At 43.0% G+C, this 25708-nt stretch overlaps 1 protein-coding gene across 2 annotated transcripts in view; it reads left to right on the top strand.

Annotated features, from left to right (window-relative positions):
* Window positions 1–24938, top strand: part of TAF2 (TATA-box binding protein associated factor 2) — a 316921-nt gene extending 291983 nt beyond the window's left edge. For both annotated transcript variants that reach the window (XM_029591949.1, XM_029591950.1), the window contains one exon: window positions 21246–24938. In XM_029591949.1, the coding sequence (XP_029447809.1) occupies window positions 21246–21511 (266 nt within the window). In that variant the 3' untranslated portion in view covers window positions 21512–24938. The remainder of the gene's footprint in view (window positions 1–21245) is intronic.
* The last annotated feature ends 770 nt before the right edge of the window (window positions 24939–25708 follow it).

The following is a 25708-nucleotide window of genomic DNA, read 5'->3' as shown; positions in this document are numbered from 1 at the left end:
GGGCTTCTCCTCCAGGAACTTATCCAACCCTTTTTTAAACACAGCTACACTAATTGTACTAACCACGTCCTCTGGCGACAAATTCCAGCGTTTAATTGTGCGTTGAGTGAAAAAGAACTTTCTCTGATTGGTTTTAAATGTGCCACATGCTAACTTCATGGAGTACCCCCTAGTCTTTCTATTATCTGAAAGAGTAAATAACCGATTCACATCTAACCGTTCTAGACCTCTCATGATTTTAAACACCTCTATCATATCCCCGCTCAGCCATCTCTTCTCCAAGCTAAAAAGTCCTAACCTCTTTAGTCTTTCCTCATAGGGGAGCTGTTCCATTCCCCTTATCATTTTGGTGGCCCTTCTCTGTATCTTCTCCATCGCAGCTATGTCTTTATTGAGATGCGGCAACCAGAATTGTACACAGTATTCAAGGTGCGGTCTCACCATGGAGCGAAAGAGAGGCATTATGACATTTTCCATTTTATTCACCATTACCTTTCTAATAATTCCCAACATTCTGTTTGCTTTTTTGACTGCCGCATCACACTGAACCGACGATTTCAATGTGTTATCCACTATGACACCTAGATCTCTTTCTTGGATAGTAGCGCCTAATATGGAACCTAACATTGTGTTAGCATGGGTTATTTTTCTCTATATGCATCACTTTGCACTTATCCACATGAAATTTCATCTGTCATTTCGATGCCCAATTTTCCAGTCTCACAAGATCTTCCTGCAATTTATCACAATCTGCTTGTGATTTAACTACTCTGAACAATTTTATATCATCTGCAAATTTGATTACCTCACTCGTCATATTTCTTTCCAGATCATTTATAAATATATTGAAAAGTAAGGGTCCCAATACAGATCCCTGAGGCACTCCACTGCCCACTCCCTTCCACTGAGAAAATTGTCCATTTAATCCTACTCTCTGTTTCCTGTCTTTTAGCCAGTTTGTAATCCATGAAAGGACATCACCACCTATCCCATGACTTTTTACTTTTCCTAGAAGCCTCTCATGAGGAACTTTGTCAAATTCCTTCTGAAAATACAAATATACTACATCTACCGGTTCACCTTTATCTACATGTTTATTAATCCCTTCAAAAAAGTGAAGCAGATATGTGAGGCAAGACTTGCCTTGGGTAAAGTCATGCTGACTTTGTTCCATTAAACCATGTCTTTCTATATGTTCTGTAATTTTTATATTTAGAACACTTTCCACTATTTTTCCTGGTACTGAAGTCAGGCTAACCGGTCTGTAGTTTCCCGGATTGCCCTGGGCCCTTTTTAAATATTGGTGTTACATTAGCTATCCTCCAGTCTTCAGGTACAATGCATGATTTTAATGATAGGTTACACATTTTTACTAATAGGTCTGAAATTTCATTTTTTAATTCCTTCAGAACTCTGGGGTGTATACCACCCAGCCTAGGTGATTTACTACTCTTCAGTTTGTCAATCAGGCCTACCACATCTTCTAGGTTCACCGTGATTTGGTTCAGTCCATCTGAATCATTACCCATGAAAACCTTCTCCGGCACGTGTACCTCCCCAACATCCTCTTCAGTAAACACTGAAGCAAAGAAATCATTTAATCTTTCCATGATGGCCTTATCTTCTCTAAGTGCCCCTTTAACCCCTCGATCATCTAACGGTCCAACTGACTCCCTCACAGGCTTTCTGCTTTGGATATATTTTAAAAAGTTTTTACTGTGAGTTTTTGCCTCTACGGCCAACTTCTTTTCAAATTCTCTCTTAGCCTGTCTTATCAATGTCTTACATTTAACTTGCCAACGCTTATGCATTATCCTATTTTCTTCTGTTGGATCCTTCTTCCAATTTTTGAATGAAGATCTTTTGGCTAAAATAGCTTCTTTCACCTCCCCTTTTAACCATGCCGGTAATCGTTTTGCCTTCTTTCCACCTTTCTTAATGTGTGGAATACATCTGGACTGTGCTTCTAGGATGGTATTTTTTAACAATGACCACGCCTCTTGCACACTTTTTACCTTTGTAACTGCTCTTTTCAGTTTTTTTTCTAACTATTTTTCTCATTTTATCAAAGTTTCCCTTTTGAAAGTTTAGCACAAGAGCCGTGAATTTGCTTACTGACCCCCTTCCAGTCATTAATTCAAATTTGATCATATTATGATCACTATTGCTAAGCGGCCCCACCACCGTTACCTCTCTCACCAAATCCTGTGCTCCATTGAGAATTAGATCTAAAATTGCTCCCTCTCTTGTCGGTTCCTGAACAAAAAATGTCATTTATTCCATCCTGGAACTTTATATCTCTAGCATGTACCGATGATACATTTACCCAGTCAATATCAGGGTAATTGAAATCTCCCATTATTACCGCACTACCAGTTTGGTTAGCTTCCCTAATTTCTCTTAGCATTTCACTGTCAGTCTCACCATCTTGACCAAGTGGACAATAATATACTCCTATCATTATAGTCTTCCCCAACACACAAGGGATTTCTACCCATGAAGATTCACTTGTGCATTTAGTCTCATGCAGGATGTTTATCCTGTTAGACTCTATGCCATCCAGGTCATAAAGCGCTACACCGCCTCCCGGGTGCTCCTCTCTGACATTGCGATATAATTTGTACCCCGGTATAGCACTGTCCCATTGGTTGTCCTCCTTCCACCATGTCTCTGAGATGCCAATTAAGTCTATGTCAGCATTCACTGCTATACATTCTAATTCTTCCATCTTACTTCTTAGACTTCTGGCATTAGCATACAAACATTTCATAGTGTTTTTTTTGTTTGTATTTTCATTCTGCTTTTTAATTGATAGGGATAAGTTAGATATTTTTAGCTCAAGTGAGTTTTTAGTTACAGGCACTTGGATTACTTTTCTTATTATTGGAACCTCACTGTCGGGATGCCCTAATTCTAATGCATCATTAGTATCCTTTGAAGATACCAGTCTCTGAACCATGCGCTGCTGAGCGACTGTCTGCTTTCCCCTTTGTTCTAGTTTAAAAGCTGCTCTATCTCCTTTTTAAAGGGTAGCGCCAGCAGTCTGGTTCCACCCTGGTTAAGATGGAGCCCATCCCTTCAGAAGAGACTCCCACTTCCCCAAAAGGTTCCCCAGTTCCTTACAAAACTGAATGCCTCTTCCTTGCACCTTTGTCTCATCCACGCATTGAGACTCCGGAGCTCTGCCTGCCTCTGGGGACCTGCGCGTGGAACAGGGAGCATTTCAGAGAATGCTACCCTGCAGGTTCTGAATTTAAGCTTTCTACCTAAGAGCCTAAATTTGGCTTCCAGAACCTCCCTCCCACGTGTACCACGACAGCCGGCTCCTCCCCAGCACTGACTAAAATCCTATCTAGGTGATGCGTGAGGTCCGCCACCTACGCAGCAGGTAGGCATGTTACCAGGTGATCCTCACGCCCAACAGCCACCCAGCTGTCTACATTCCTAATAATCGAATCACCAACTATGACGGCTGACCTAACCCTTCCCTCCTGGACAGTAGGCCTTGGGGAGATATCCTCAGTGCGAAAGGACAATGCACCACCTGGAGAGCAGGCCCTTGCTACAGGATCCTTTCCTGCTGCACCATGTTGATGCTCTCCAATCATGAGACCTTCTTCCTCCAAGGCAGCACCTGGGCTGCCAGTCTGAAGTTGGGACTTGGCTACTATGTCCCTGAAGGTCTCATCTATATACCTCTCTGTCTGCCTCAGCTCCTCCAGGTCTGCCACTCTAGCCTCCAGAGATTGGACTCATTCTCTGAGAGCCAGGAGCTTAGATGTATCCTATGCAGCCCCATTGCCCTATCTATTTTAAGCTCCTCACAGACACACTTGTCTGAAAATCAATTGAGGTTTACCTCACTTCCAATCTTATTTGTGTTCGTTTTATGTGGTTTTACTCCTGGCCCTTCCATAGTGAACACTGAAAAGAAATACTTGTTAAGCAATATTGCTTTTTCCTCCTTATTTTCTAGATATTCCTGTCCTTTACTTCTCTATTTCTCAATGCCATTTTTGCACTTTCTTCTATTACTAACATGTCTAAAAAAGTTTTTACTCTTTTTTTTTTTTTTTTTTTTTTTACCATATTTGCTATTTTTCTTCCATTTGAATTTTTGCATTCCTGACTACTTTACCATCTTCTCTAAGCTTTTCTATATATTGTTGCCTGTCCTCCTCCTTTTGTGATCTATTGTAGTTTATGAACACTAATCTTTTCTTCCTTTCCTTTGTACCTATTTCTTTAGAAAACCATAGCAGCCTCTTTTTCCTCTGACCTTTACTTTCCTAATAAAAAGGGTAGTTGCTAGTATATCTCCTTTTAGTTTTGCCCATTGCTCTTCTATTTCTCCTAGATTTTCTCATCCAGCTAATGACTCCTTGAGGTAATTCCCCCATTTTACAAAGTTAGTTTTCCTGAAATCTAGGACCTTCGCCTTTGAATGAACCTTCATCTCTTGCACTCTAATACTGAACTGCACTATCCAGTGTCACTTGATCCCAGATGATCATCCACTATAACATCATAGAAACACGACGGCAGAAAAAGACCCTATGACCCATCCAGTCTGCCCATCTGCTCAATCAGTTTAGCTTTACAATTCCCATCATTTCTCTAGAGATTCCCTGTATTTATCCCATTCTTCCTTGTATTCAGATACTGTTTTTGTCTCCACCACTTCCACAGGAAGGCTGTTCCACACATCCACCACACTCTCTGTAAAGAAATATTTTGTAAGATTACTCCTGAATCTACCCCTTTTCAACTTCATCTCATGATTCCTCGTTCTAGAGATTCCTTGCCATCGGGAGCCGCGACTCCGCCTTTAACAGTGGTCCCTCTGGTTATGCTTCTGCCTCCTTCTTCTGTTGCGGAGCCGGGGCTGCTTGCTCCAGGTCTCTGAGAAGAACTGGACCGGATGGTTCAGGAGGCCATCGACAAGGCGATGCAACATCTTCAGGTTTCCCCGGGACCAACTCCGGCACCGTCTGTGGAACTGATCATCGACTCGATTCCGGTAGCGTTGGCATCGCTGCTATCCAGGATGGAAGCGCTAATGGCTGCCTTTCCACCGATGGTTCCCGGGTCTCCGATGGCTCCGATGCCCTCCCCACTGACAGCATCATCCGAATGGAGGGAGGAGAAATAACATTCCGCATCCCTCCATCCGGAGTTCTGCCTCAGCCATCGATGCCGATACGTCCATCGGCGCCACCGAGTCATCCATCGATGCCCTCGATGCCATCATCGGTGCCTCCGATAATTCCTCCGATTCCTTCGGAGCCTAGACCAAGACCTTCAGGTATCCAACCACCCTGTCCCCCTCTACTTCCTATAGGGGGAAAGCTGCTGATCCTTATGATACCTGGGTGATGATACTTCATCAGATACCGATGACTTACCTTCACCACCTTCACCCACTGAGAGTAGGAAACGTTCTCCTCCAGAGGACCTCTCATTTATAAATTTTGTGAAGGAAGTGGCTGAATTGGTTCCCTTTCAATTACAGACGGAACAGAATGATAGGCATCAGATGATGGAGTTGCTCCAATTCCTTGATGCCCCCAAGGTAATACTCTCTATTCCCATCCATCATGTCCTTCTCGATCTCCTCAAGAAGAACTGGAAAAATCCTGGATCAATTGCTCCAGTACACAGGAAAGCTGACACTTCTTATTTAGTGCAGTCAGCCCTAGGTTTTCAAAAATCACAGCTGGATCACCACTCGGTCATGGTAGAGCTTGCCGCCATTTTTAAGCAGATTCAGGACTTCTCAGACTTCCTGCCTCAGCAATTTCAAGAACAATTACAAACCCTTGTAAACAAGGGTTTTGAGGCAGGCAAGCTTGAGATTAGAACATCTTATAACATTCTTGACACCTCTACCAGAGTGTCTGCAACTGCTATTTCGGCAAGACGGTGGGCCTGACTCAAGTCTTCTGACCTTCGTCCAGAAGTACAAGACCAGTTATCCGACCTACCTTGTGTCGGCGATAGTCTGTTTGGCGAACAGATCCAATGGACGGTGGCAGAATTAAAGGACCATCATGAGATCCTAAAACAGCTCTCTTTGATGCCTTCTGACTTCTCCTCAAAACAGCCCTTCAGAAAGGACTCTAAGAAGTCATTCTATCGCCCGAAGAAGTCTTCCCCGCCACCAACTAGATCCCGTGCCACGAGACCTTATCAAAAACCGCAGTCTCATCAAGCCCGAAAACAAAAACCACATGCAGCTCCTCAACCAGGACCTGCTTCAGGTTTTTGACTTCCACTTAGAGAGCAGCAGCCAGATTCCTCTGTCGCACATACCAGTGGGAGGTCGACTGTACCACTTCCACAGCATGTGGCATTCAATCACATCTGACCAATGGGTATAGGCAATTATTGCTCAGGGTTACCATCTGAACATTCTCGCCCTGCCACCAGACTCCCCACCTCTACAGACATGGAGGACATCCGAACACTCCAGTCTTCTGGATCAGGAGGTCTCCTTCCTTCTCCAGTCAAGAGCAATAGAACCCGTTCCATACTCTCAGCAAGGCCTAGGGTTCTATTCCCAGTACTTCCTAAGCCCCAAAAAATCGGGAGGCGTCCGTCCTATTCTGGACCTCCGGGCCCTCAACAAGTACCTCCAGCGAGAAAAGTTCAAGATGGTCACCCTGGGATCGCTTCTACCTCTTCTACAAAGAGGAGACTGGCTCTGCTCTCTGGACCTCCAGGATGCATACACCCATATTGTGATAAGTCCAGCTCATCGCAAGTACCTGAGGTTCCTAGTAGGCCCCAAGCACTATCAATACCGAGTGCTTCCATTCAGCCTAGCATCTGCACCACGGGTCTTTACAAAATGCCTCCTAGTCGTCACAGCCTTCCTCAGGACACAAGGTGTTCACGTCTACCCCTATCTGGATGACTGGTTAATCAAGGCTCTCACTCAGCAAGCTGCTCTGTCGTTCCTCAGTCTAACCTTACACACTCTAAGTTCGTTAGGATTTCTCGTCAATTACGACAAATCCTACTTAGTCCCATCTCAAACCTTGTCGTTCATTGGGACAGACTTGGACACCTTACAAGCAAAGGCTTTCCTGCCTCGACAACGAGCACTGACTCTCGTGTCTCTTGCTCAACAGCTGCAGTCTCAGCAAGCTGCAACTGCACACCAATTTCTCGTCCTCCTGGGAACACATGGCATCCTCAATCCATGTCAAACCAATGGCCCACTTGGCCAAGAGACTCATGCACTGGACTGTGAGGTCTCAATGGACTCAAGCTATTCAGCCTCTGTCGTCCATTGTCCACATCCCCAACTCATTCCATCTGTCTTTCATCTGGTGGAAAAATCAGACCAATCTCCTCCAGGGATTGCCCTTCCAGGTTCCGAATCCTCAAATCATTCTCACCACCAACGCTTCCAACCTCGGGTGGGGAGCCCACGTAGCCGATCTGCAGACACAAGGCTCTTGGTCTCCAGAGGAAGCCAAACACCAAATAAATTTCTTGGAGCTTCGAGCAATAAGATATGCTCTCAGGGCTTTTCAGGATCGCCTTTCAAATCAGGTCATCCTGATTCAGATGGACAACCAGGTGGCCATGTGGTACATCAACAAGCAGGGAGGCACAGGCTCCTTCCTTCTGTGTCAGGAAGCTTCGCAGATTTGGGCGGAAGCCCTCTCCCATTCGATGTACCTCAGGGCCACCTACTTGCCGGGAGTGGACAATGTGTTGGCAGACAAGCTAAGTTGCGTCTTTCAACCACACGAGTGGTCTCTCAACCCCTCAGTAGCGAACTCCATCTTCCAACAATAGGGATATCCTCGGATAGACCTCTTTGCGTCTCCTCAAAACCGCAAGGTGGAGAACTACTGCTCTCTCATTCGCAGCAAACACTCTCAGCCTAGAGACGCATTTTCCCTCTCATGGGCAACCGGTCTGCTCTATGCATTCCTTCCACTTCCTCTTCTCTCGAAGACTCTCGTGAAGTTACGTCAGGACAGGGGAACCACGATCCTGATAGTACCTCACTGGCCACGCCAAGTGTGGTTTCCAATACTACAGGATCTCTCCATCCACAGGCATATTCCCTTGGGACAGGACCCACTTCTGATCACTGAAAACGACAGGTGCCTACGCCATCCCAATCTTCAAGCCTTGTCCCTGACGGCATGGATGTTGAAAGGTTAATTCTTCAGCCACTTAACCTTTCTGAACCAGTTTCCCGTGTCTTGATTGCTTCACGGAAGCCTTCCACGAGAAAATCTTACTCTTACAAATGGAAAAGGTTCAAGTCATAGTGCTCTTCTCAGTCCCTTGACCCCTTTTCTTGTCCAATCCCGAAGTTTCTGGACTATCTCTAGCATCTATCAGAGTCAGGTCTTAAGACTTCTTCCATCAGAATGCATGTCAGTGCGGTAGCCGCCTTCCATAAAGGTGTCGGGGATGTCCCTATATCAGTACAACCCCTTGTAACACACTTTTTGAAGGGCTTGCTCCACATCAAGCCTCCATTACGTCCTCCGGCCCCTTCTTGGGACCTTAATCTGGTTTTGGGTCGGCTCATGAAACCACCATTTGAGCCTCTTCACTCCTGTGACCTTCAATATCTCACATGGAAAGTGATTTTCCTTTTGGCTATCACTTCAGCTCGCAGAGTTAGAGAATTGCAGGCTCTAGTTACCTATCCGCCTTACACTAAATTTCTGCAAGACCGGGCGGTACTCCGCACTCACCCTAAATTTTTGCCTAAGGTAGTTTCGGAGTTTCACATTAATCATTCCATCATACTACCTACCTTTTTTCCCAGGCCCCATGCCAACCCAGGAGAACAGGCTCTGCATACCCTTAACTGTAAACAAGCTCTAGCGTTTTACCTAGACCGTATAGCTGCCCACAGGGAAAGCACTCAGTTATTCGTCTCTTTCCACCCTAACAAGTTAGGGAAGCCTGTGGGTAAGCAGACTCTCTCCTCCTGGTTGGCGGACTGCATATCCTTTTGCTATCACAAGCGGGCATTCCATTTCAAGACCGTGTTAAAGCATACTCTGTGAGGGCCATGGCGACTTCAGTAGCATACCTACGATCAGTGCCGCTTTCTGACATTTGCAGGGCTGCCACCTGGAGTTCTCTCCACACATTTGCAACCCACTATTGCTTGGACAAACCCGGAAGACAAGATTCCATCTTCAGCCAGTCTGTCCTTCGTAACCTATTTACAATGTGACGTACCAACACCCTTCCGCCTGCCCGGAGGGGTTCAGGATGCCCTCTACCAAACCCCAGTTGTTGTGCCTGTTGCACGCCTTAGGGTACATTTGGTGCATGTTCAGACATCCTCAGCTCGGTACTCACCCATATGTGAGGACAACCATCCTGCTTGTCCTGTGAGAAAGCAAATGTTGCTTACCTATAACAGGTGTTCTCACAGGACAGCAGGATGTTAGTCCTCACGAAACCCGCCAGCCGCCCCGCGGTGTTGGGTTCATAACGTTTTGTTATTTTATTTTTTGGCACTGCCTGTAGCTTTCAAATAAGACTGAAGGGGGACCCTTGATGGCTGCAGGGTTAGTGTCATGCTGGGCATGCCCAGTAGGGGCCAGTCAAAGTTCTGGAAACTTTGACAGAAATTTTCCGTGATTGGGCTCCATCCTGATGATGTCACCCATCATCAGGAAGGAGCCCTGTTACAGGATGGAGCCCTGTTACAGGTAAGCAACATTTGCTATCTCCCCCTATCTCACCTTTCTCCATATGCTTTAGAATGAAGACCACTGATCATTTTAGTAGCCACCCTCTGAACCGACTCCATTCCTTTGAAGGTATGGTCTCCAGAATTGTACACAGTATTCCAAGTGTCTCACCAGGAGCATTATCACCTCTTTTTCTACTGACCATTCCTTTCCCTATGTAGCCAAGCATTTTTCTGGCTTTTACAGTCTCTTTATCCACCTTTTTAGCCACCTTAAAATCATCATATACAACTATCCCCAGATCCTGCTCTTCCTTTGTATTTAAAATAAAAATAGAAACATAACATAGAAACAGAAATGACGGCAGAAGACCAATCGGTCCATCCAGTCTGCCCAGCAAGCTTCACACTTCTTTTTTCTCATACTTATCTGTTTCTCTTGGCTCTTAGTAACCTTAGATTCTATTTCCCTTTCACCCCCACTATTAATGTAGAGAGCAGTGATGGAGCTGCTTCCAAGTGAAATGTTAAGTTTGATTAGTTGGGTAAGCAGCAGCATAGCTCTCTGCCATTGAAGCAGAGATATGCGTGAAGTATTAGTTTTTCTTCTCCCCTGCCGTTGAAGCAGGGAGCTATGCTGGATATGCATTGAAAGTGAAGTATGCCTTGAAAGTCACATTAACTATCAAATATTGAAAAGCCTAATAATTGGTAATTGAATAAGCCTAATAATTGGTAATACCTATAGCCCATGAACCCATCCCTGGTTTTTTTTTTTGTTTGTTTGTTTTTTTTTCTTTTTTTAATTGGGAGATGGCAGCCCTCCATCCTTTCGCTCCGTGAAGGTGGAACACCAACCGCTGGCCACTGGTGTACATCTTTGTTTCTATTTTTTTTTTGTTTTAAGTAAATGCAATATATATTAGGACAAAAAGATCAAGGAGTTTCAACAAGAAATGGAAATGGTAGAGAGAGGAAACAGGAAACCTGCTCTCTTAAGCAACTTGCATAACCACCATACATATTCAGACTTTGCTATGGTTGCAGAAAAAAATGGACTTGGTACATAGCCTTTTATTTGTGCATAGAAATGTCCACCTGCAATCTACAGATATGCATTAACCTGTGCATACAGTAGGATAAAAAAGTTGGCCAGAATGTTCTATACCAGTTGTATTCACTTCCAATCCTCAAAATGGGTCAGGTTTTCAAGATATCCCTAATGAGATAAATTTGTATGCACACCACCTTAAATGTATGTAAATTTATCTCATGCACTTTCATTAGAAGTGTCCTGCAAACCAGCCATTGAGGACTGGGATGTGAGTAACACTGTGTGATATTGAAGAGCAGTCCTTAGCTTCAACGAGGCATGTCAGAAGACAGAAAACCAGCTGGACTCGTGCTTTCCTATTGAAAACCATTTTATTCTTTACATAAACAGAAGGACAGCAAAAGCCTGCTTACTGCAGCAATGCCACATCAAAAGTCAAGCATTCAAACATACAGGATTTTGGCATAATTCCTGTGACATTCTCCTGATCTGGCTATTTTTCTCCTTCCTGAGTCTAAACTTTTATTCCTCTCCCCTCGTAAATACCCTGCGGCTTGAATTCCCATTCTGGGTATTTAAGGTGGACTGAGCCAGATAGCTGAACCCTGTACTTTAAAGTATACTGGTGTTATAGTCTATACACCCCTTCATATACCTTCTCCCCTCAGCTCAACCTTCTTGCGTTGACAGTCTGTCTCTGTCAGGGTCAGTGAAAGGAAGCTAGTTGTTTCTATTTTTCTTTCCAGCTCTGTACTGGATCTGTACTTTTCTTCTTCTAAAGGGGGGATGGAGTCAAGTTGTAGGCCTCTAAGCCAGGGACTGACTTCCCCTGTATCACTTGTGCATGCCACTAGGCAAACTTAAGGGAACCATCTTCTAGTTGGAACCATCTAAACTTTTCCGGGTTACCTTCTGCTGCCTATTTTGGGGGACCAATTAAGGGTTCCTGGTGTGCTCATGCTTCCTCATTTGTCCCAGTAAGCCTACCTACTGTGGTATCTAAGTACCTGGAATATCCAGCTTTCCCTTGGCAATATTGCCATCAGGGTTTGGGTTATCACTCACATATAAGCCTGGGCTTTCCAGAAACAACTCTTCATGTCCATAATCACTTGATCCAGCCTTAAACTGGATTCAATGGGTCCCAAAGACGGAAAAATCATGTCCCAAGATGACAGGATATGAGAGCCATAGATTTACTCCCACTTCAAGTCTAGTCTGTCCAGCAGGTGTCTTCAGAGAGATCTCTGTGGTAAGTTACTGCAAATAGTCTCTGTGAATGCATGCTAGAGTCACTATATGTTCATAGTCTTTTGGATTCATTTAACTAACTCTCTGGATGTGAGTTTTTACACTGCCAGGATTGACCAGGGCCTGAATAGAGACACCCATCCATCTCAATTGAGACCACAAAATTATTGTCCAGAATGAGGTGTATCAACAATGTTACAAATGTGGCGTGTCATTAAGATGATACCCATAGCATCTTCCTCAGTCCAAGGGCATTCCCTGCAAAATGGCCTCTCTACAATGGAAGCATGACAATGAGTCTAAAACCTGTGGCTGGTCCTTCTCTGAGGTCTGTAGTGGAGCCTCGCTCTTAGACTGTGGATTCCAGGATCTGGTGGTGACCATTTCTCTTGTATTCTGGTGCACTCAGGCATTAATTGGGCTTGGTAGAAGGCATAAGTGGATTCTAAGCTTCAAATGTTGGCGTACCTACTGCTGTATTAGTCTGATGCAGGCCGTCTAAAAATTGCTCCAAGAGAATCAGGTTGGTCCCCTCCATGCCAATCTTCCCCTTAGGCTGAAGCCACTTCCATCTTACATCCTTCAATCTATAAAGATTCCATGGACTTTCTCTTGGCTGGTAGGTTCCCTGCCAGAACTATTGTCTATACAGTTCGGGAGTATTCCCCACAATGATGGAGGCTTTAACCTCTGCATAAGTGGCCCCTCCAGCCAGATTTGCAGCCTGGAATGCAGCTTGACTGCTGCTGCTCAACAAATTGCCCAGGTCGATAGTCCACTTTGATTCTCTCCCTGCTAAGTGGACTGTCCATTTAAAGTTTACTAGAAAACCATGTGGGTCCTCCCCTGGAGTCAACTTAAATATTACAAGAGCCAAAGGGTTATGCCAGGTTGGAGTAGCTTGCATGGCCTTTGCTCTCTGCATCAAGGAAATCTGTTGTCCAGTTGTTCTTGCAGGACTTGCTGCTGGGCCCACTGGTCTCATATGATGCTTTGTGTTATTATTTGTAAGGGTTTTGGGTGGATCCCTGGACCTGTGGCAGATGACCACGCCCACGGGGGGAAGTCCCGTGAGGGGCCACAGGTCAGGCTCAGCATAGGAGACACACACACTAGTTCTTTTATTATACAGGATTGGTGAACCACCAGAGGTGGCAGTAGTGAGCTGGAAAGTAGCCCTGTTGGGCTTGTAGTCCTTCAGGCTCTGGAACAGCGATCCCACAATGGCTGTGCTGTAATAGCGAGAACTGATATTGTGAGTAGTAGCAGGATATGCAGAGTTCAGGAACAGAGCCTCATTGGTAGTGTACTCACGCAGCGGTCTCTCAGTGTGGAGCACAGGAGCTGGAGTAAAGGCAGGTCCTCGAGGAGTGAGTACCTGGTTCCAGGGAATGGCTCTGAGAGATAGAGATGGTAGCTCACAGATGTTATAGGCAGCGGTGTCTTCCTGGCAGAAGTGGAGTCCAAGTAGCAAGTCTAGGAATATGGGCCCTCGAGGAGCGAGTACCGGTTCCAGACTGCGACCTGAAAAATAAGAAAGAGAGAGGCCCCCGAGGAGCGGGTACCTCAAATAAAGTAGGTTCGAAGGAGGCAGTGTTGCAAGGTACGGAGAGCGAATCCCATCCGTTAGGACACCTTTGCTAACTCGATTAGCTAGCAATCGCGTAGGCCTTTTGTATCCTGGATGCATGACATCATCACAGGAGGGACGCCCCTGAGGTTCGCGACACTGAAGGTACTTGAAGCAGGGCCGCGCGGCACGTGCGCCCTAAGGCAGCTGAACAGCATGGCGGGAGGCAGCGCCCAAGCTGGTCCGGGGACGCCGGAGAGGACGGCAGGCAGACACCGCGGCAGCCAAATGTCCGTCAACTGCAGGAGGAGTCGCCAGAGAGGTAAGGAGGGCAGAGTAGAGACGTCAGGCTGCGACAGTCATAACACTTTGTAACTGTTCCCCTTCTGTGAGGACCTGGAGTAATTGCTCCATGCTAGCTTGAAATTTTTGGGCTGTAGCCAGAACATCTCTGTACTTAGAGGTATACAGCCACTTCAAAGAAGGCATGGGAGGAAAAAGTCTTCTTTCAGTTTTTAAAAAAAAAATACCTAGTCTTTTAGCTTTATCTTAATGTTCCCTTTCTAACTAGCCCAAAGGATCCAACTATTGGTGCTGCTGCTGCAGCCATGCCCAGAAGGCAAAAGTGGTAGTGTGGGCCCGTTCGTCTTTGGTGGGCAGACAAAAACTCCACTGCTACCACATATGTGATAGCGTGGAGCAGTCTTGGCTTCAAGGAGTGTGCCAGAGGACGGAAAACCAGCCAGATTTCAGCTTTCAACAGAAAAACACTTTTATTCTTTACATAAACAGACAGCAAAAGCCTGCTTACTTCAGCAGTGTTACATCAGAATAAAGGCAGTCAAACATATAGGGTTCTAGCATAATCCCTGTGACTTTCTCCTCCTGATCTTGGCTTTTTTGTTCCTTCCTAAGCATGGGCTTTTATTCCTCTCTCCTGGCAAATACCCTGTGGCCTGAATTCTCACTCTGGGAAGTACCTGCTAGCCCTGGTCCTATAAGGGATTTTAGTTTATACACCCATATACACTGCTCTATGGACATTATATTTGAATAACAAGAGCTTTATATTCTGAGTAGTACTAATCTTGATGCAAACTTACAATTTTTCATCTTGTTGGAAAGTCAGTAAATGCTTCAATTAATAACGGGCAAGTACAGCAAAGCTAATTTTTGTATTGTTTTATTATTGGATATATTTATATTTTTTGGATTGTGACTTTATCATCTGATTTGGAAGGAGGTGTTAAGCCTTGGGAAGTAAAATATAAGTATGTAAATTAAATTAAATTTGAGATCTGTTTTTGAAAGTTAAGCTGCCTAAAAAAACTAGGCGTGAATTTTCAAAAGAATTTGGCACATAAAATTAGTAATTTTCAAAAGCCCATCTACATGTGTAAATTACAGTTTTGCGCACATAAATCCTTTTAAAAATTACTTCTATAGTCTTAAATACTTGAACTCTTTCTTGCGTAAATTACAGTAATCCAAACATTTTGTTACCAACACATAGACTACTTTCACCAGGTTATAAAAGCATTACTTCTGAGTTCCTTTAAGTAACATTATATATCTGTGGAGCATTGTCTTGAGTCTGAATCACTATTTATTTATTTATTTATTTATTTGTAGTTTCTTATATACCGATAACCGTTTTCACATCGTATCGGTGAACATAGAACTAGAGCGCTGATAGAATGGCGCTCTAGTACATGGAGCACATATGAATAGAATAAATTTCATTACATAGTAATCGATAGAACACCAATTGCATGGCACAAAGAGTACATGGAGCACAAACAAAAAAAATAAACTTCATTATATAGTAATCAATAACATGGACCATATGGGGAACAGGATGTATGATAAACGGGAAACCGGGTATATGGGTAGCATGGAGAAGGGTATTAACATTAACATATGGAGTGCATTAAGTAAAATTGGGAGGCATTAGCATATGGAATGCATTGGGTAAAATTGGGGGGGAGGGGAAACAAATGGGGAGGGAGACCCAACTAAGTACCGTTTGGGAGACGAAGTTTAGAGGAGGATTAGATCTGAATCCTGTGGAGAAGGAGGTGGAGTGTAGAAAGGTTAGGAGAAGACCTGTTTGAATAGCCAAGTTTTCAGTTTCTTTTTGAATTTCGTTGTGCAAGATTCTGTGTGGAGATCAGCGGGCATGGCATTCCTTATTGAGGGGCCTGCTATTGAGAAAGCTCTCTTCATTGTGGAAGCGAGTTTGGTGAGCTTCGGGGATACCTGGATGGTTCCTTGGTATGCTGTTCATGTGGGTCTGATGGAGGAGTAGAGTTGGAGAGGCTCATGAAGCCGTTGCGTGTTTTCGTTCACAAGGGATTTATGTATGAGGGATAAGGTTTTGTATTGTATTCTCGAGTTAATGGGGAGCCAATGAAGGTCTTTCAGAATGGGCGTAATGTGGTCGTTCTTGCGAGAGTTGGTTAAGACTTGGGCTGTGGTGTTCTGTATAAGTTGTAGTGGTTTGATGGTGGAGGCTGGGAGGCATAGGAGTAGGGAGTTACAATAGTCAATTTTGGAGAAGATGATGGAATTGAGCACGGTGCGGAAATCAGAAAGGTGTAAGAGGGGTCTTAATTTCTTCAAAACGTGTAGCTTGAAGTAGCAGTCTTTTAGGGTGGCTTTGATGAATGGTTTTAAAGATAGTTGGTTGTCGATCATGATACCTAAGTTTTATGCGTGTTGTGAAATGGGTTTGAGAAGAGAGGGGAGGTTGGAATGAAATAAGGGGTTGGAGGAGATGACAATTAATTCAGTTTTGTGGGGGTTAAGGGCTAAGTTCATTTTAGTGAGAAGTTGGTTGATGGAGGTGAGGCAGTTGTTCCATGACTTGGAGGGCTTTACGTAAGGAGTCTGAAAATGGGATGAGTATTTGGACATCGTCCACATATATGTAGTGCATGATACCTACGTTTGAGAGGAGTTTGGCAAGAGGTAACATGTAGATGTTGAATAGGGTAGAGGATAAAGAAGAGCCTTGGGGGACGCCATGGTTGAAGTTGATGGGGTCAGATTCATAGTTGCCCAGGATGACCTTATAGTGTCTATTTTGGAGATAGGTTTTTAGCCAAAGTAGTGCTGTTCCAGTAATACCAATATCTGTGAGAAGACTAATTAGGATACTATGGCTGATGGTGTCGAAAGCAGCTGATATGTCAAGCATAGCTAAGAGGTAGGAGTTGCCGTTGTCATTTCCTTTGAGGGCGTAGTCTGTTAAGGATAATAGGAGCGTTTCTGTACTGAGGTTTTTCCGAAAACCAAATTGGGAAGTGGAGAGAATTTTGTGATGGTCAAGGTATTCAGATAGACGAGAGTTTACTATTTTTTCAGTGATTTTAGCTAGGAGGGGAAGATTAGAGATGGGTCTGAAGTTAGAGAGATCTTTGGGGTCAAGGTTTGGTTTTTTTGAGAATCGGTTTGACTATAGCCTGTTTTAGAATGGTGGGGACGCTACCCTGTGTAAGGGAGCAGTGGATTAATTCGGATATGGGTTTAGCAATTGTGTTAGGGATGGAGAGTAGTAGATTCGTGGGAATGATGTCCGAGGAATGTTTGGAAGGTTTAATTTTCTTCAGGAGGGTTTCAATTTCTAAGGCAGAGGTGGTGTCAAAGAGGGTGAGCGATGCGGAGGTGTTGGTTGGGAGAGAGTTGGGGGTGTATGGGGGAAAATTAGCTGTGAGGGTGGAAATTTTGTTTTGGAAGAAGAGGGCAAGATCATTGCACTTGTTTTTGGAGCTTATGTCAGGTAATTGAGGGGATGAGGTCTATTATTTACAGATATCTGGTGTAATTTACCATTGTAGGAACCTGTTAGTTTGATTCATAGATCAGTAGAGCAGAATTTGTATCTGATGGTGTGTTTCTGAGTTGTACTTTCACCATGATGAATATTCATGTTGGTATTCCATAGAAACTTAGGAACTTCGCTGAAAATTGTAACTCCCACTACCGCCCAGTGGGCCAGATTTTATAAAATTACGCGCGCGCGTACTTTTGTTCGTGCAGCAGGCGCAAACAAAAGTACGCCGGATTGCTACATGAGTATCTGTTAAAATCCGGGGTCGGCACGCGCAAGGCTACCCAAAATCGGGGTCTGCGCGCACCAAGCCGCACAACCTGCCTCTGTTCCCTCCGAGGCCGCTCCGAAATCGGAGCAGCCTCGGAGGGAACTTTCCTTTCACCCTCCCGCACCTTCCCCTCCCTAACCCACTCCCCTGGCCCTATCTAAAACCCCCCCACACACACACACCTTTGTTGCACAAGTTACGCCTGCCCAAGGCAGGCGTAACTTGCGCGCATCGGGCCAGCCGCCGGCGCGCTGTGGTCCGGTCTGGGGACTGGTCTAGAGGCCATGGCCACACCCTCGGAATGCCCCCAATGACGCGCCGGCCGCAACAAGCCCCCAACACACCCCCCAGGAAAGCCCCGGGACTTACGTGCGTCCCGGGGCTTTGCGCGCACCGGCAGCCTATGCAAGATAGGCTCGGCATGCGCAGGGGGGGTTTGGGGTAGGTTTTTGGGGGTTACGCGTGTAACCCTTTGAAAATCTACCCCAGTATGAACAACATAGCAGCATGCTTAGGTGTAGAGTGGTGATTGCCAACAAAACACTGCCTCCAGAACAGTGTTATTCAACCAGACTCTTAAAAGTAACAGTGTGATTTTTATTTTTTTTTACTCAACAGAATTTTTAAAATGGGGCACATAAAATTTTAGGGCTAATAGAAGTTAATCTGTAAATGCCATTGTTAAGGCTTGCCTACTGCAAAAATAGTTTAGTGTGTGTCAAAGGTTGTATACCTCTTTTAGCAGTATGTATAGATTATTTTTCTGCTCCTGGGTGGTGTGAAAGATGAACACACTGTAAGATTTCTGTATTTGCTATAACCAAAACTACCAATTCCTAGTACTATTGCACCTTTCTTAACCAATTCTTATCTAGTTCATTTCTCTTCCTGCATTTTGTGATGAGACATGATAACACAAGAATCAGCATCATCTTTGAATTATTAATTTGTTGAGCCAATAAAAAGTATTGTATTACAGCCTGGAAAGAATCCAGTTTCCCTAGTATCAATACAGCTCCCAAAACTCTGCATTACAGCATTCACAGAAAAATACAGTAAGACAGTAAACAAGGACTGCATGGTCCCTCTGATCAGTCTATTCCTGATGCAATACTGTAGAGCCTACCCAGTTGCTCGCTTTATCCTTATACCTTGCAACTAAGGATCCTCTTGGTTTATCTCATGTTTTCTTGACGTTTGTTACTGTTTTGGCCTTTACCATATCAACTAGGAAGCTGTTTCATGTATCTACCCTTCTTTCTTCTAGGATACATGTATTTAGGTCCTTTAAGTCTCATTTCTTAGGACTTCTGGTGCAGACTGTACACCAGCTAGATAGCCATCCTCTGCACTGCCTCTAGTCTGTTTATATTCTTAGGCAGTATGGCCTCCAGAAGTGGACACAGTATTCCAGATGAGGTCTTACCAGTGACCTATGCAGAAACATTCTTTAAGGCCTAGTTCTCTGCAGAAAACAAGCCATATACATTGGTCTGTCTGTGCTCTCCTCCATTAACTCTTAAACTATTCATCCATTTTCAAATTTCTGCCACAGACAGAGCACGCATGAACTCCAGCTCACACGTTTCATGGTCTCTTGACACTCACAACACTTTGAATCTTTGTTTCTTTTTTGTTCCTAAAGAGAAAGAGTAAAGGGCCTTCAGTTCAGTTGAAATCTCAGTAGATCAAAGCATAGTATGATGCAATTGAGCATTTTGAAAGCTGCCTGTTCTAGTTCATACCTATAGCCTAGTTTCCTTCACAGAAATTGGTCTTAAAAGATACCATCATGTCTGTATATCATTCCCACCACCTCCAATAACTTTTGGATCACAGATAGTAGTATCTAGTGACTCCTGGTTCATGCTTTTCATGTGTTCTTGATGCCCCCATGACACTTAGAATCCATTCTCTTTTTTATTTCCTTATGGAAATAGAGCAGTTCATTTGAAATTGAACGTGAGAATACATGAATTTTGAAAACTGCCCTGCGTGTATTTCCTGGTTACCGCTAGTAAAGCCACTCACTGTTCTCTCTAGCATTCTTTCTTTTATCATCACTACTTTATCACACTGTTTTGCTACTTTGAGATCATTAGATATGATCACATAAATCTCTCTCCTGTTTGGTGTACTCCAGTATCTCATCCCTTCTCATTTACTGCTGTCCTCTATTTTTGTACCCCAAATGTATAACTCTAAAATTGTTTGCATTACATTTTAGTTAGCAGTCTCTCGATCACTCATCAAACTTTCTTAACTCACTCCTTATTTAATTCTGCTCCATCTGGACAAACACTGTGATGTAGGCCTTGTGTCATCTGCAGCAGATAAGCTCCAAGTAACATCTTGTATAAAATAGTGTAGTTGCTGTGTCTATTTGAATACAGAGAAATAAAGGTTAACAAAAATAAAGCAAAAAAATATACAAGGTGATACCTTTTTATTACAATAACTTAATACTTTTCTTGACTAGCTTTCTGGAGCTAACGCTTCTTTCCTCAGGTCAGTATTAACATCTAGATGATTAAGATCTCTCACCTCCACGTCTTTTTTTTCACTGCAGGTACAATGCAGTGAGTTTTAAAAACAATTTAGCCAGTGCAAAAGTTTATGTTCACTTGCAGGTACTGTATGTAGGAATAGAAGACCACAAGTAAAACTCTCACCATCATCCACAAAGCCATCTACTCTCACCACTCCAACTGGCTCAACCTTCCCTTCAGGGCGACGCACCCAAATCGACCTATGAGATCCATCAACAAAGGATCCCTTCACGTGCCCCCCCTCAAAACAGCGCATCTTACTTCTACAAGAGAACGCGCCCTCACAATTGCTGGCCCGGCACGCTGGAATTCCTTGCCCACTACTCTCCGTCTCGAATCATGCTACCTTAAATTCAGAAAGAAACTCAAAACATGGTTGTTCAAACTTGCCTTCCCTGATTAACAGCCCCCCCCCCCCCCCCACACTATATACATTTCAGTCAAAAGCCCCTCTAAAAGCCCTTTTCAGATATTCTGTATATATTTATACCTCATTTACATATGTATATAATGCCAACTTACCTTTCCAATGTATATTTACACCTTAATTGACAGACATATATAATGCCAATTATACCTTACCTACCTATGTATATAGTTACAATCAATCAATCATACTTCACTCACTTATGTATATAGCTTCAGTCAATTACTTTTATTTCTATTTCAGTTCGGTAATTGAGAGTTTGTATTATATCGATATATCTCTTCTTATTTATCTTGTTAAAAAATTTCTCTGCAGTTGCTCTATCCTTCTTTACTGCCTCAAGTGTGCCCCCCACCTTACTGTTTACTAGCCCTGTTATATGTATTCTCAACCATTTTGTTACTTTGTAAACCAGTGTGATGGACCCACTAATGCCGGTATAGAAAAGGTGTTAAATAAATACATAAATAAGTAATTCAGATGGTTGTTTTACAATATTATATCTTTTAAGTACAAATTTGATAAAGCAGGTTCACAATATTGCGGAATTATTTCCCATTGTTGTCTTTAAGATAAGAACTTCTGATTCAATTTGTCCATTTGTAGGTAAAGAACAGTCTTCATTGGACTTGCATATGCTGCCAGTGCCGGCAACTCCCCTTTCAGTGTTCACAAAAGAATCAACTTCATCAAAGCACAGCGACCATCACCACCACCACCACCATGAGCACAAGAAGAAGAAGAAGAAGCACAAACACAAGCACAAGCACAAACACAAGCATGAGAGCAAAGAAAAGGAACGGGAGCCCTTTACGTTCTCCAACAGCCCGGCCAGTGGTCGATCAATCCATTCTCCCTCTCTCTCAGACTGAGGCGAAGCCCATGAAGCTAAAGAACATTTACAGAGTATTCTGAATAATCTATTTCGTGGTGGATGTAGGGAGCTGTATATAATAGAAGAAAATCCGTTTTTGACTCATTGAATGATGTACCAACTTCATAGATTTTCTAAAAGCTATTAAAAAGTATCATTCTCTGGTACCATCCCTGAATTGCTATAATAGTTTAACATTAGTAATTTTTGCTCATTCTCTGGATATGAAACTACCGTTGTGCTTCCCCCCCACCTACAGAATCCTTCCATTCCTTTCTGAAATGGGGCAGTCCGCTTTTTTTGCGACAGCCCGAACCCACTGCCCGTGTCCTCCAGCTGCCCTCCAAGCATCATGTTCCCCCTCTAGCCCTTGCCAGCCTTTGATGAAGAATACAGTATATGGAAGCAGAAGCAGACGCAGCTATCAAATCTGTGCTGATGCGGTTCTTTCCAGCAGCAGATTGTGTTAATGCAGTGTGTCCCTAGAGAATGGTAAAAGCTTTCCTTTCATCTCTTTCTCGCTTAGGTCGCCACTTTAACTACAGCTTCACACAGGTTTCTAAAGCAGCACATGCAGCAGTAAAACATGTGATGGGGGGGGGTGGCATTTTTGTTTGGTTTTTTTAATGCGAGATTTTTCTATGAAGATGTCATTTCTGTCAGAGAATTTTCTTGTGATAATGATGTCATTTTAGCAGATGTACCTATTTTGATTTCCACAAAAATCAAAATTTTCATTTTTTTTTTAAAATAAGACATAAATAACGGATTTCCAGCAATGTGCCATTTCAGGTACATAGAATTAGTGATAATAAGATGGAAAATATATTTTCCTGATCAGTAGACCTTAGTAAATCAGAACAAAATATTTATTTTTATATCAGGGTTCCAAAAAATCCACATTTCTGCTTTTCAAAGTTTGGATCATTTTAAATATTAGCTTTCACCTACTTGGTGCCTGTATGGTTTGACATCCATATTAACCCATTAAACATTATTTAGAAATCTTTCAACTTAAAAAAAAAATACTGTCAAGTCTTTCCTTAAAATAGAGGCAGTTTTACTTTTCTATATGTTTTTCATTTTGGTTTTCTTTATTTTTTATTTGCTGCTGTTTTATTGTCTCTCTATTTATTTCTTTTTTTTGTTATAAGATTGTTCTGTTCATGTTTTAATGCATTGGTACCATGTAGGCTGGGAGAGCAGACATGATTCTTCTATTCATCTGCCAAGTCAGGAAATTCTGGATCTAAGTAGAAAGTATTCCTGAAGCACATGGAGAAAGGGGCATAGGAAGTTTAGAAGGGGAAGAGTGTGAACTCTCTGGGTGGTTAAAATAAAAGTGTGCTCTTGGTTAAGAAGTATTTGCTTGGAAGATAACCCAGCCATAGGAAAATATTTTTTTAAAGCATTTCGACAGTATTTTAGTTATTCTGTGTTAATAAAGAAATGTTAATAAACATTTTTTTTTACTATACATGCATTGACTGGTCTTGCTGATGTTTTCTGTAAAATTGTGTGTGATTATGTTGCCTTTATGATAAAAAAAAAAATTAATGGATTAACAAGAATCCAAGCTTGATTAGTTCTATCTTTTATCAGCAATTTAAAACCAATTTAAAACAATTTAAAATTGGAGTCCCAGTTGTAGTATAAAATTGTGTTAAATGCTGGCCTTTTGGGATGAAAGGATTGTGATTGTATTACCTGAGCAATGTTTATAATGGAGAAACTTTTATAAAATTGATATTTAGCATTTATATGAACATGGGAAGGAAAAAAACTTGCCAGGAGGTGGTAACAAATTCAAAGCTAACATCTGTAACTCAACAATTTTCTTTAATATGCATTAAGGAGTAATTCTCAGCTATTTATGTTATTAAAACATAGGTTTATGCGAGTAAATGGCTCCTTATAATACTGCATGGACATTGTGTGCATAAAAATATACATATAATCTGATTTTGCACATACATTTATGCACATAAAAATATAGGTGTTTTAGAGGTGGAGTTGGGATTTACGTGCATATGTTTGATTTTAAAAAGTGTGCACTTAAATTAACCCACATACAATTAAGTGCTGCAAAGAGCAGTTGTAACTTTGTGCAGGTTAGTTTGTGTGTGTTATTTTGGATAATTTTCAAAGCGAACATACTACCAAACAGTTCAAAGCACCAGTAAGGCCCTGGATAGCATAGCCTAATGCACTACTGCTCTTCTCCTGCCAGTCTGATCAGCAACAGAGAGAATAGAGTAGGAGTTTCAGCAGCAAACTTCAGGCTTTAGCCTTTGGGATTGACTACACTGGCTTCGCTGGCGATGAGATCCAGTGTGTATGCATTTCCTAATCTTACTTGCTTAACTTTCCTGTTGCATGTAACTTTATTTGCATGCCCAGTTGAAAAATAACACAGACCAACATACATATGGTAAATTCATAGAAAGCATATCAGAATTCAAACATTCTTACAGAATGACATTCTTTTTCATCCAGCTAGACCAGTCCAGATGCATGGGTTTGTACTCCCCTAACAGCTGATGGAGACAGATAACAGGCTTGCTAATGTTAACCTATACAGCAGTGGTTCTCAACCAGTGTGTCACAAAACACCAGGAAATGGGTCACAGCCCACTGCAAATTTAACCTCTTCCGGCAAAAATCTTTTCTGCCCACATAGGATGATGGTGAGCTCCTCTTCCGGCAGAGCAGGACTTCTACACCCCCTGGAAAAATACGGCTTAAAGTGCTGTCCAGGTCCCCGCTGCATGTATAGCTTGAAATTGTAATCTTTGCTGCCTGCCACCGCTGCTGCCATCATAACAGTTAAGAAATGTTGATAATATAAATGCTCCTTGTGCAAGAATGGAGGTGGTTGATGGGAGAAGAAATGAATGGTGGGGGAGGTCATTCCCAGGACGAGATGAGAGCCACATTGCTCAGGCAGCAAATCCACCATGAGTTGGAGTGGGGGAGTAGGAGAGGCAAGGGTCTGAAGAATCGCGAGCAGAGGCAGATTTGCAGTGCTTGAAACATAGATGGGAAGAGTGCTCAGTAGGCCCCATTTTGGCAGCAGCATTGCAAGGACAAAAGCTCATGCATCTGATTCTGGCCCCTCCCCATGCCTCCGCCTGTTTAAGAGGCACTTGGAGTCAGGGGAAGGCTGGAGTGGAGGGAAAACATTGCAATAGATTTTTGCTCTGGAGTTATTCTAGTACTTTAATATTCTAATCTGAAATGAACATTGATGGGGAGGAGAGGGGCTTGGACAAGAGAGACTGGTCAGGGGGTGACTGATTTGTGTGTGAGAGACTGTTCAGGGGAGGTGAGACTGGTTATGAGAAAGAGAGACTGGTTGGGGATGACTGGATGTGAGAGAGAGACTGGTCTGGCGGGTGAATGGTAAGAAAGATAAGGCCATTGCAGAAAGACTAAATGAATTCTTTGCCTCCGTGTTTACTAATGAGGATGTTAGGGAGATACCAGTTCCAGAAATGGTTTTCAGGGGTGATGAGTCAGATGAACTGAACGAAATCACTGTGAACCTGGAAGATGTAGTAGGCCAGATTGACAAACTAAAGAGTAGCAAATCACCTGGACCGAATGGTATGCATCCTAGGGTTCTGAAGGAACTCAAAAATGAAATTTCTGATCTATTAGTTAAAATTTGTAATCTATCATTAAAATCATCCATTGACCTGAAGACTGGAGGGTGGCCAATGTAACCCCAATATTTAAAAAAGGCTCCAGGGGCGATCCGGGTAACTATAGACCAGTGAGCCTGACTTCAGTGCCGGGAAAAATAGTGGAAACTATTCTCAAGATCAAAATCGTAGAGCATATTGAAAGACATGATTTAATGGGACACAGTCAACATGGATTTACCCAAGGGAAGTCTTGCCTAACAAATCTGCTTCATTTTTTTGAAGGGGTTAATAAACATGTGGATAAAGGTGAACCGGTAGATGTAGTGTATTTGTATTTTCAGAAGGCGTTTGACAAAGTCCCTCATGAGAGGCTTCTAAGAAAACTAAAAAGTCATGGGATAGGAGGCGATATCCTTTCATGGATTACAAACTGGTTAAAAGACAGGAAACAGAGAGTAGGATTAAATGGTCAATTTTCTCAGTGGAAAAGGGTAAACAGTGGAGTGCCTCAGGGATCTGTACTTGGACCGGTGCTTTTCAATATATAT

The sequence above is a fragment of the Rhinatrema bivittatum genome, chromosome 2 (assembly GCF_901001135.1).
Source record: "Rhinatrema bivittatum chromosome 2, aRhiBiv1.1, whole genome shotgun sequence".
Taxonomy (NCBI): Eukaryota; Metazoa; Chordata; class Amphibia; order Gymnophiona; family Rhinatrematidae; genus Rhinatrema; species Rhinatrema bivittatum.
The sequence above is the reverse complement of the archived record's forward strand: the minus strand, read 5'-3'. Positions and strand labels throughout refer to the sequence as shown.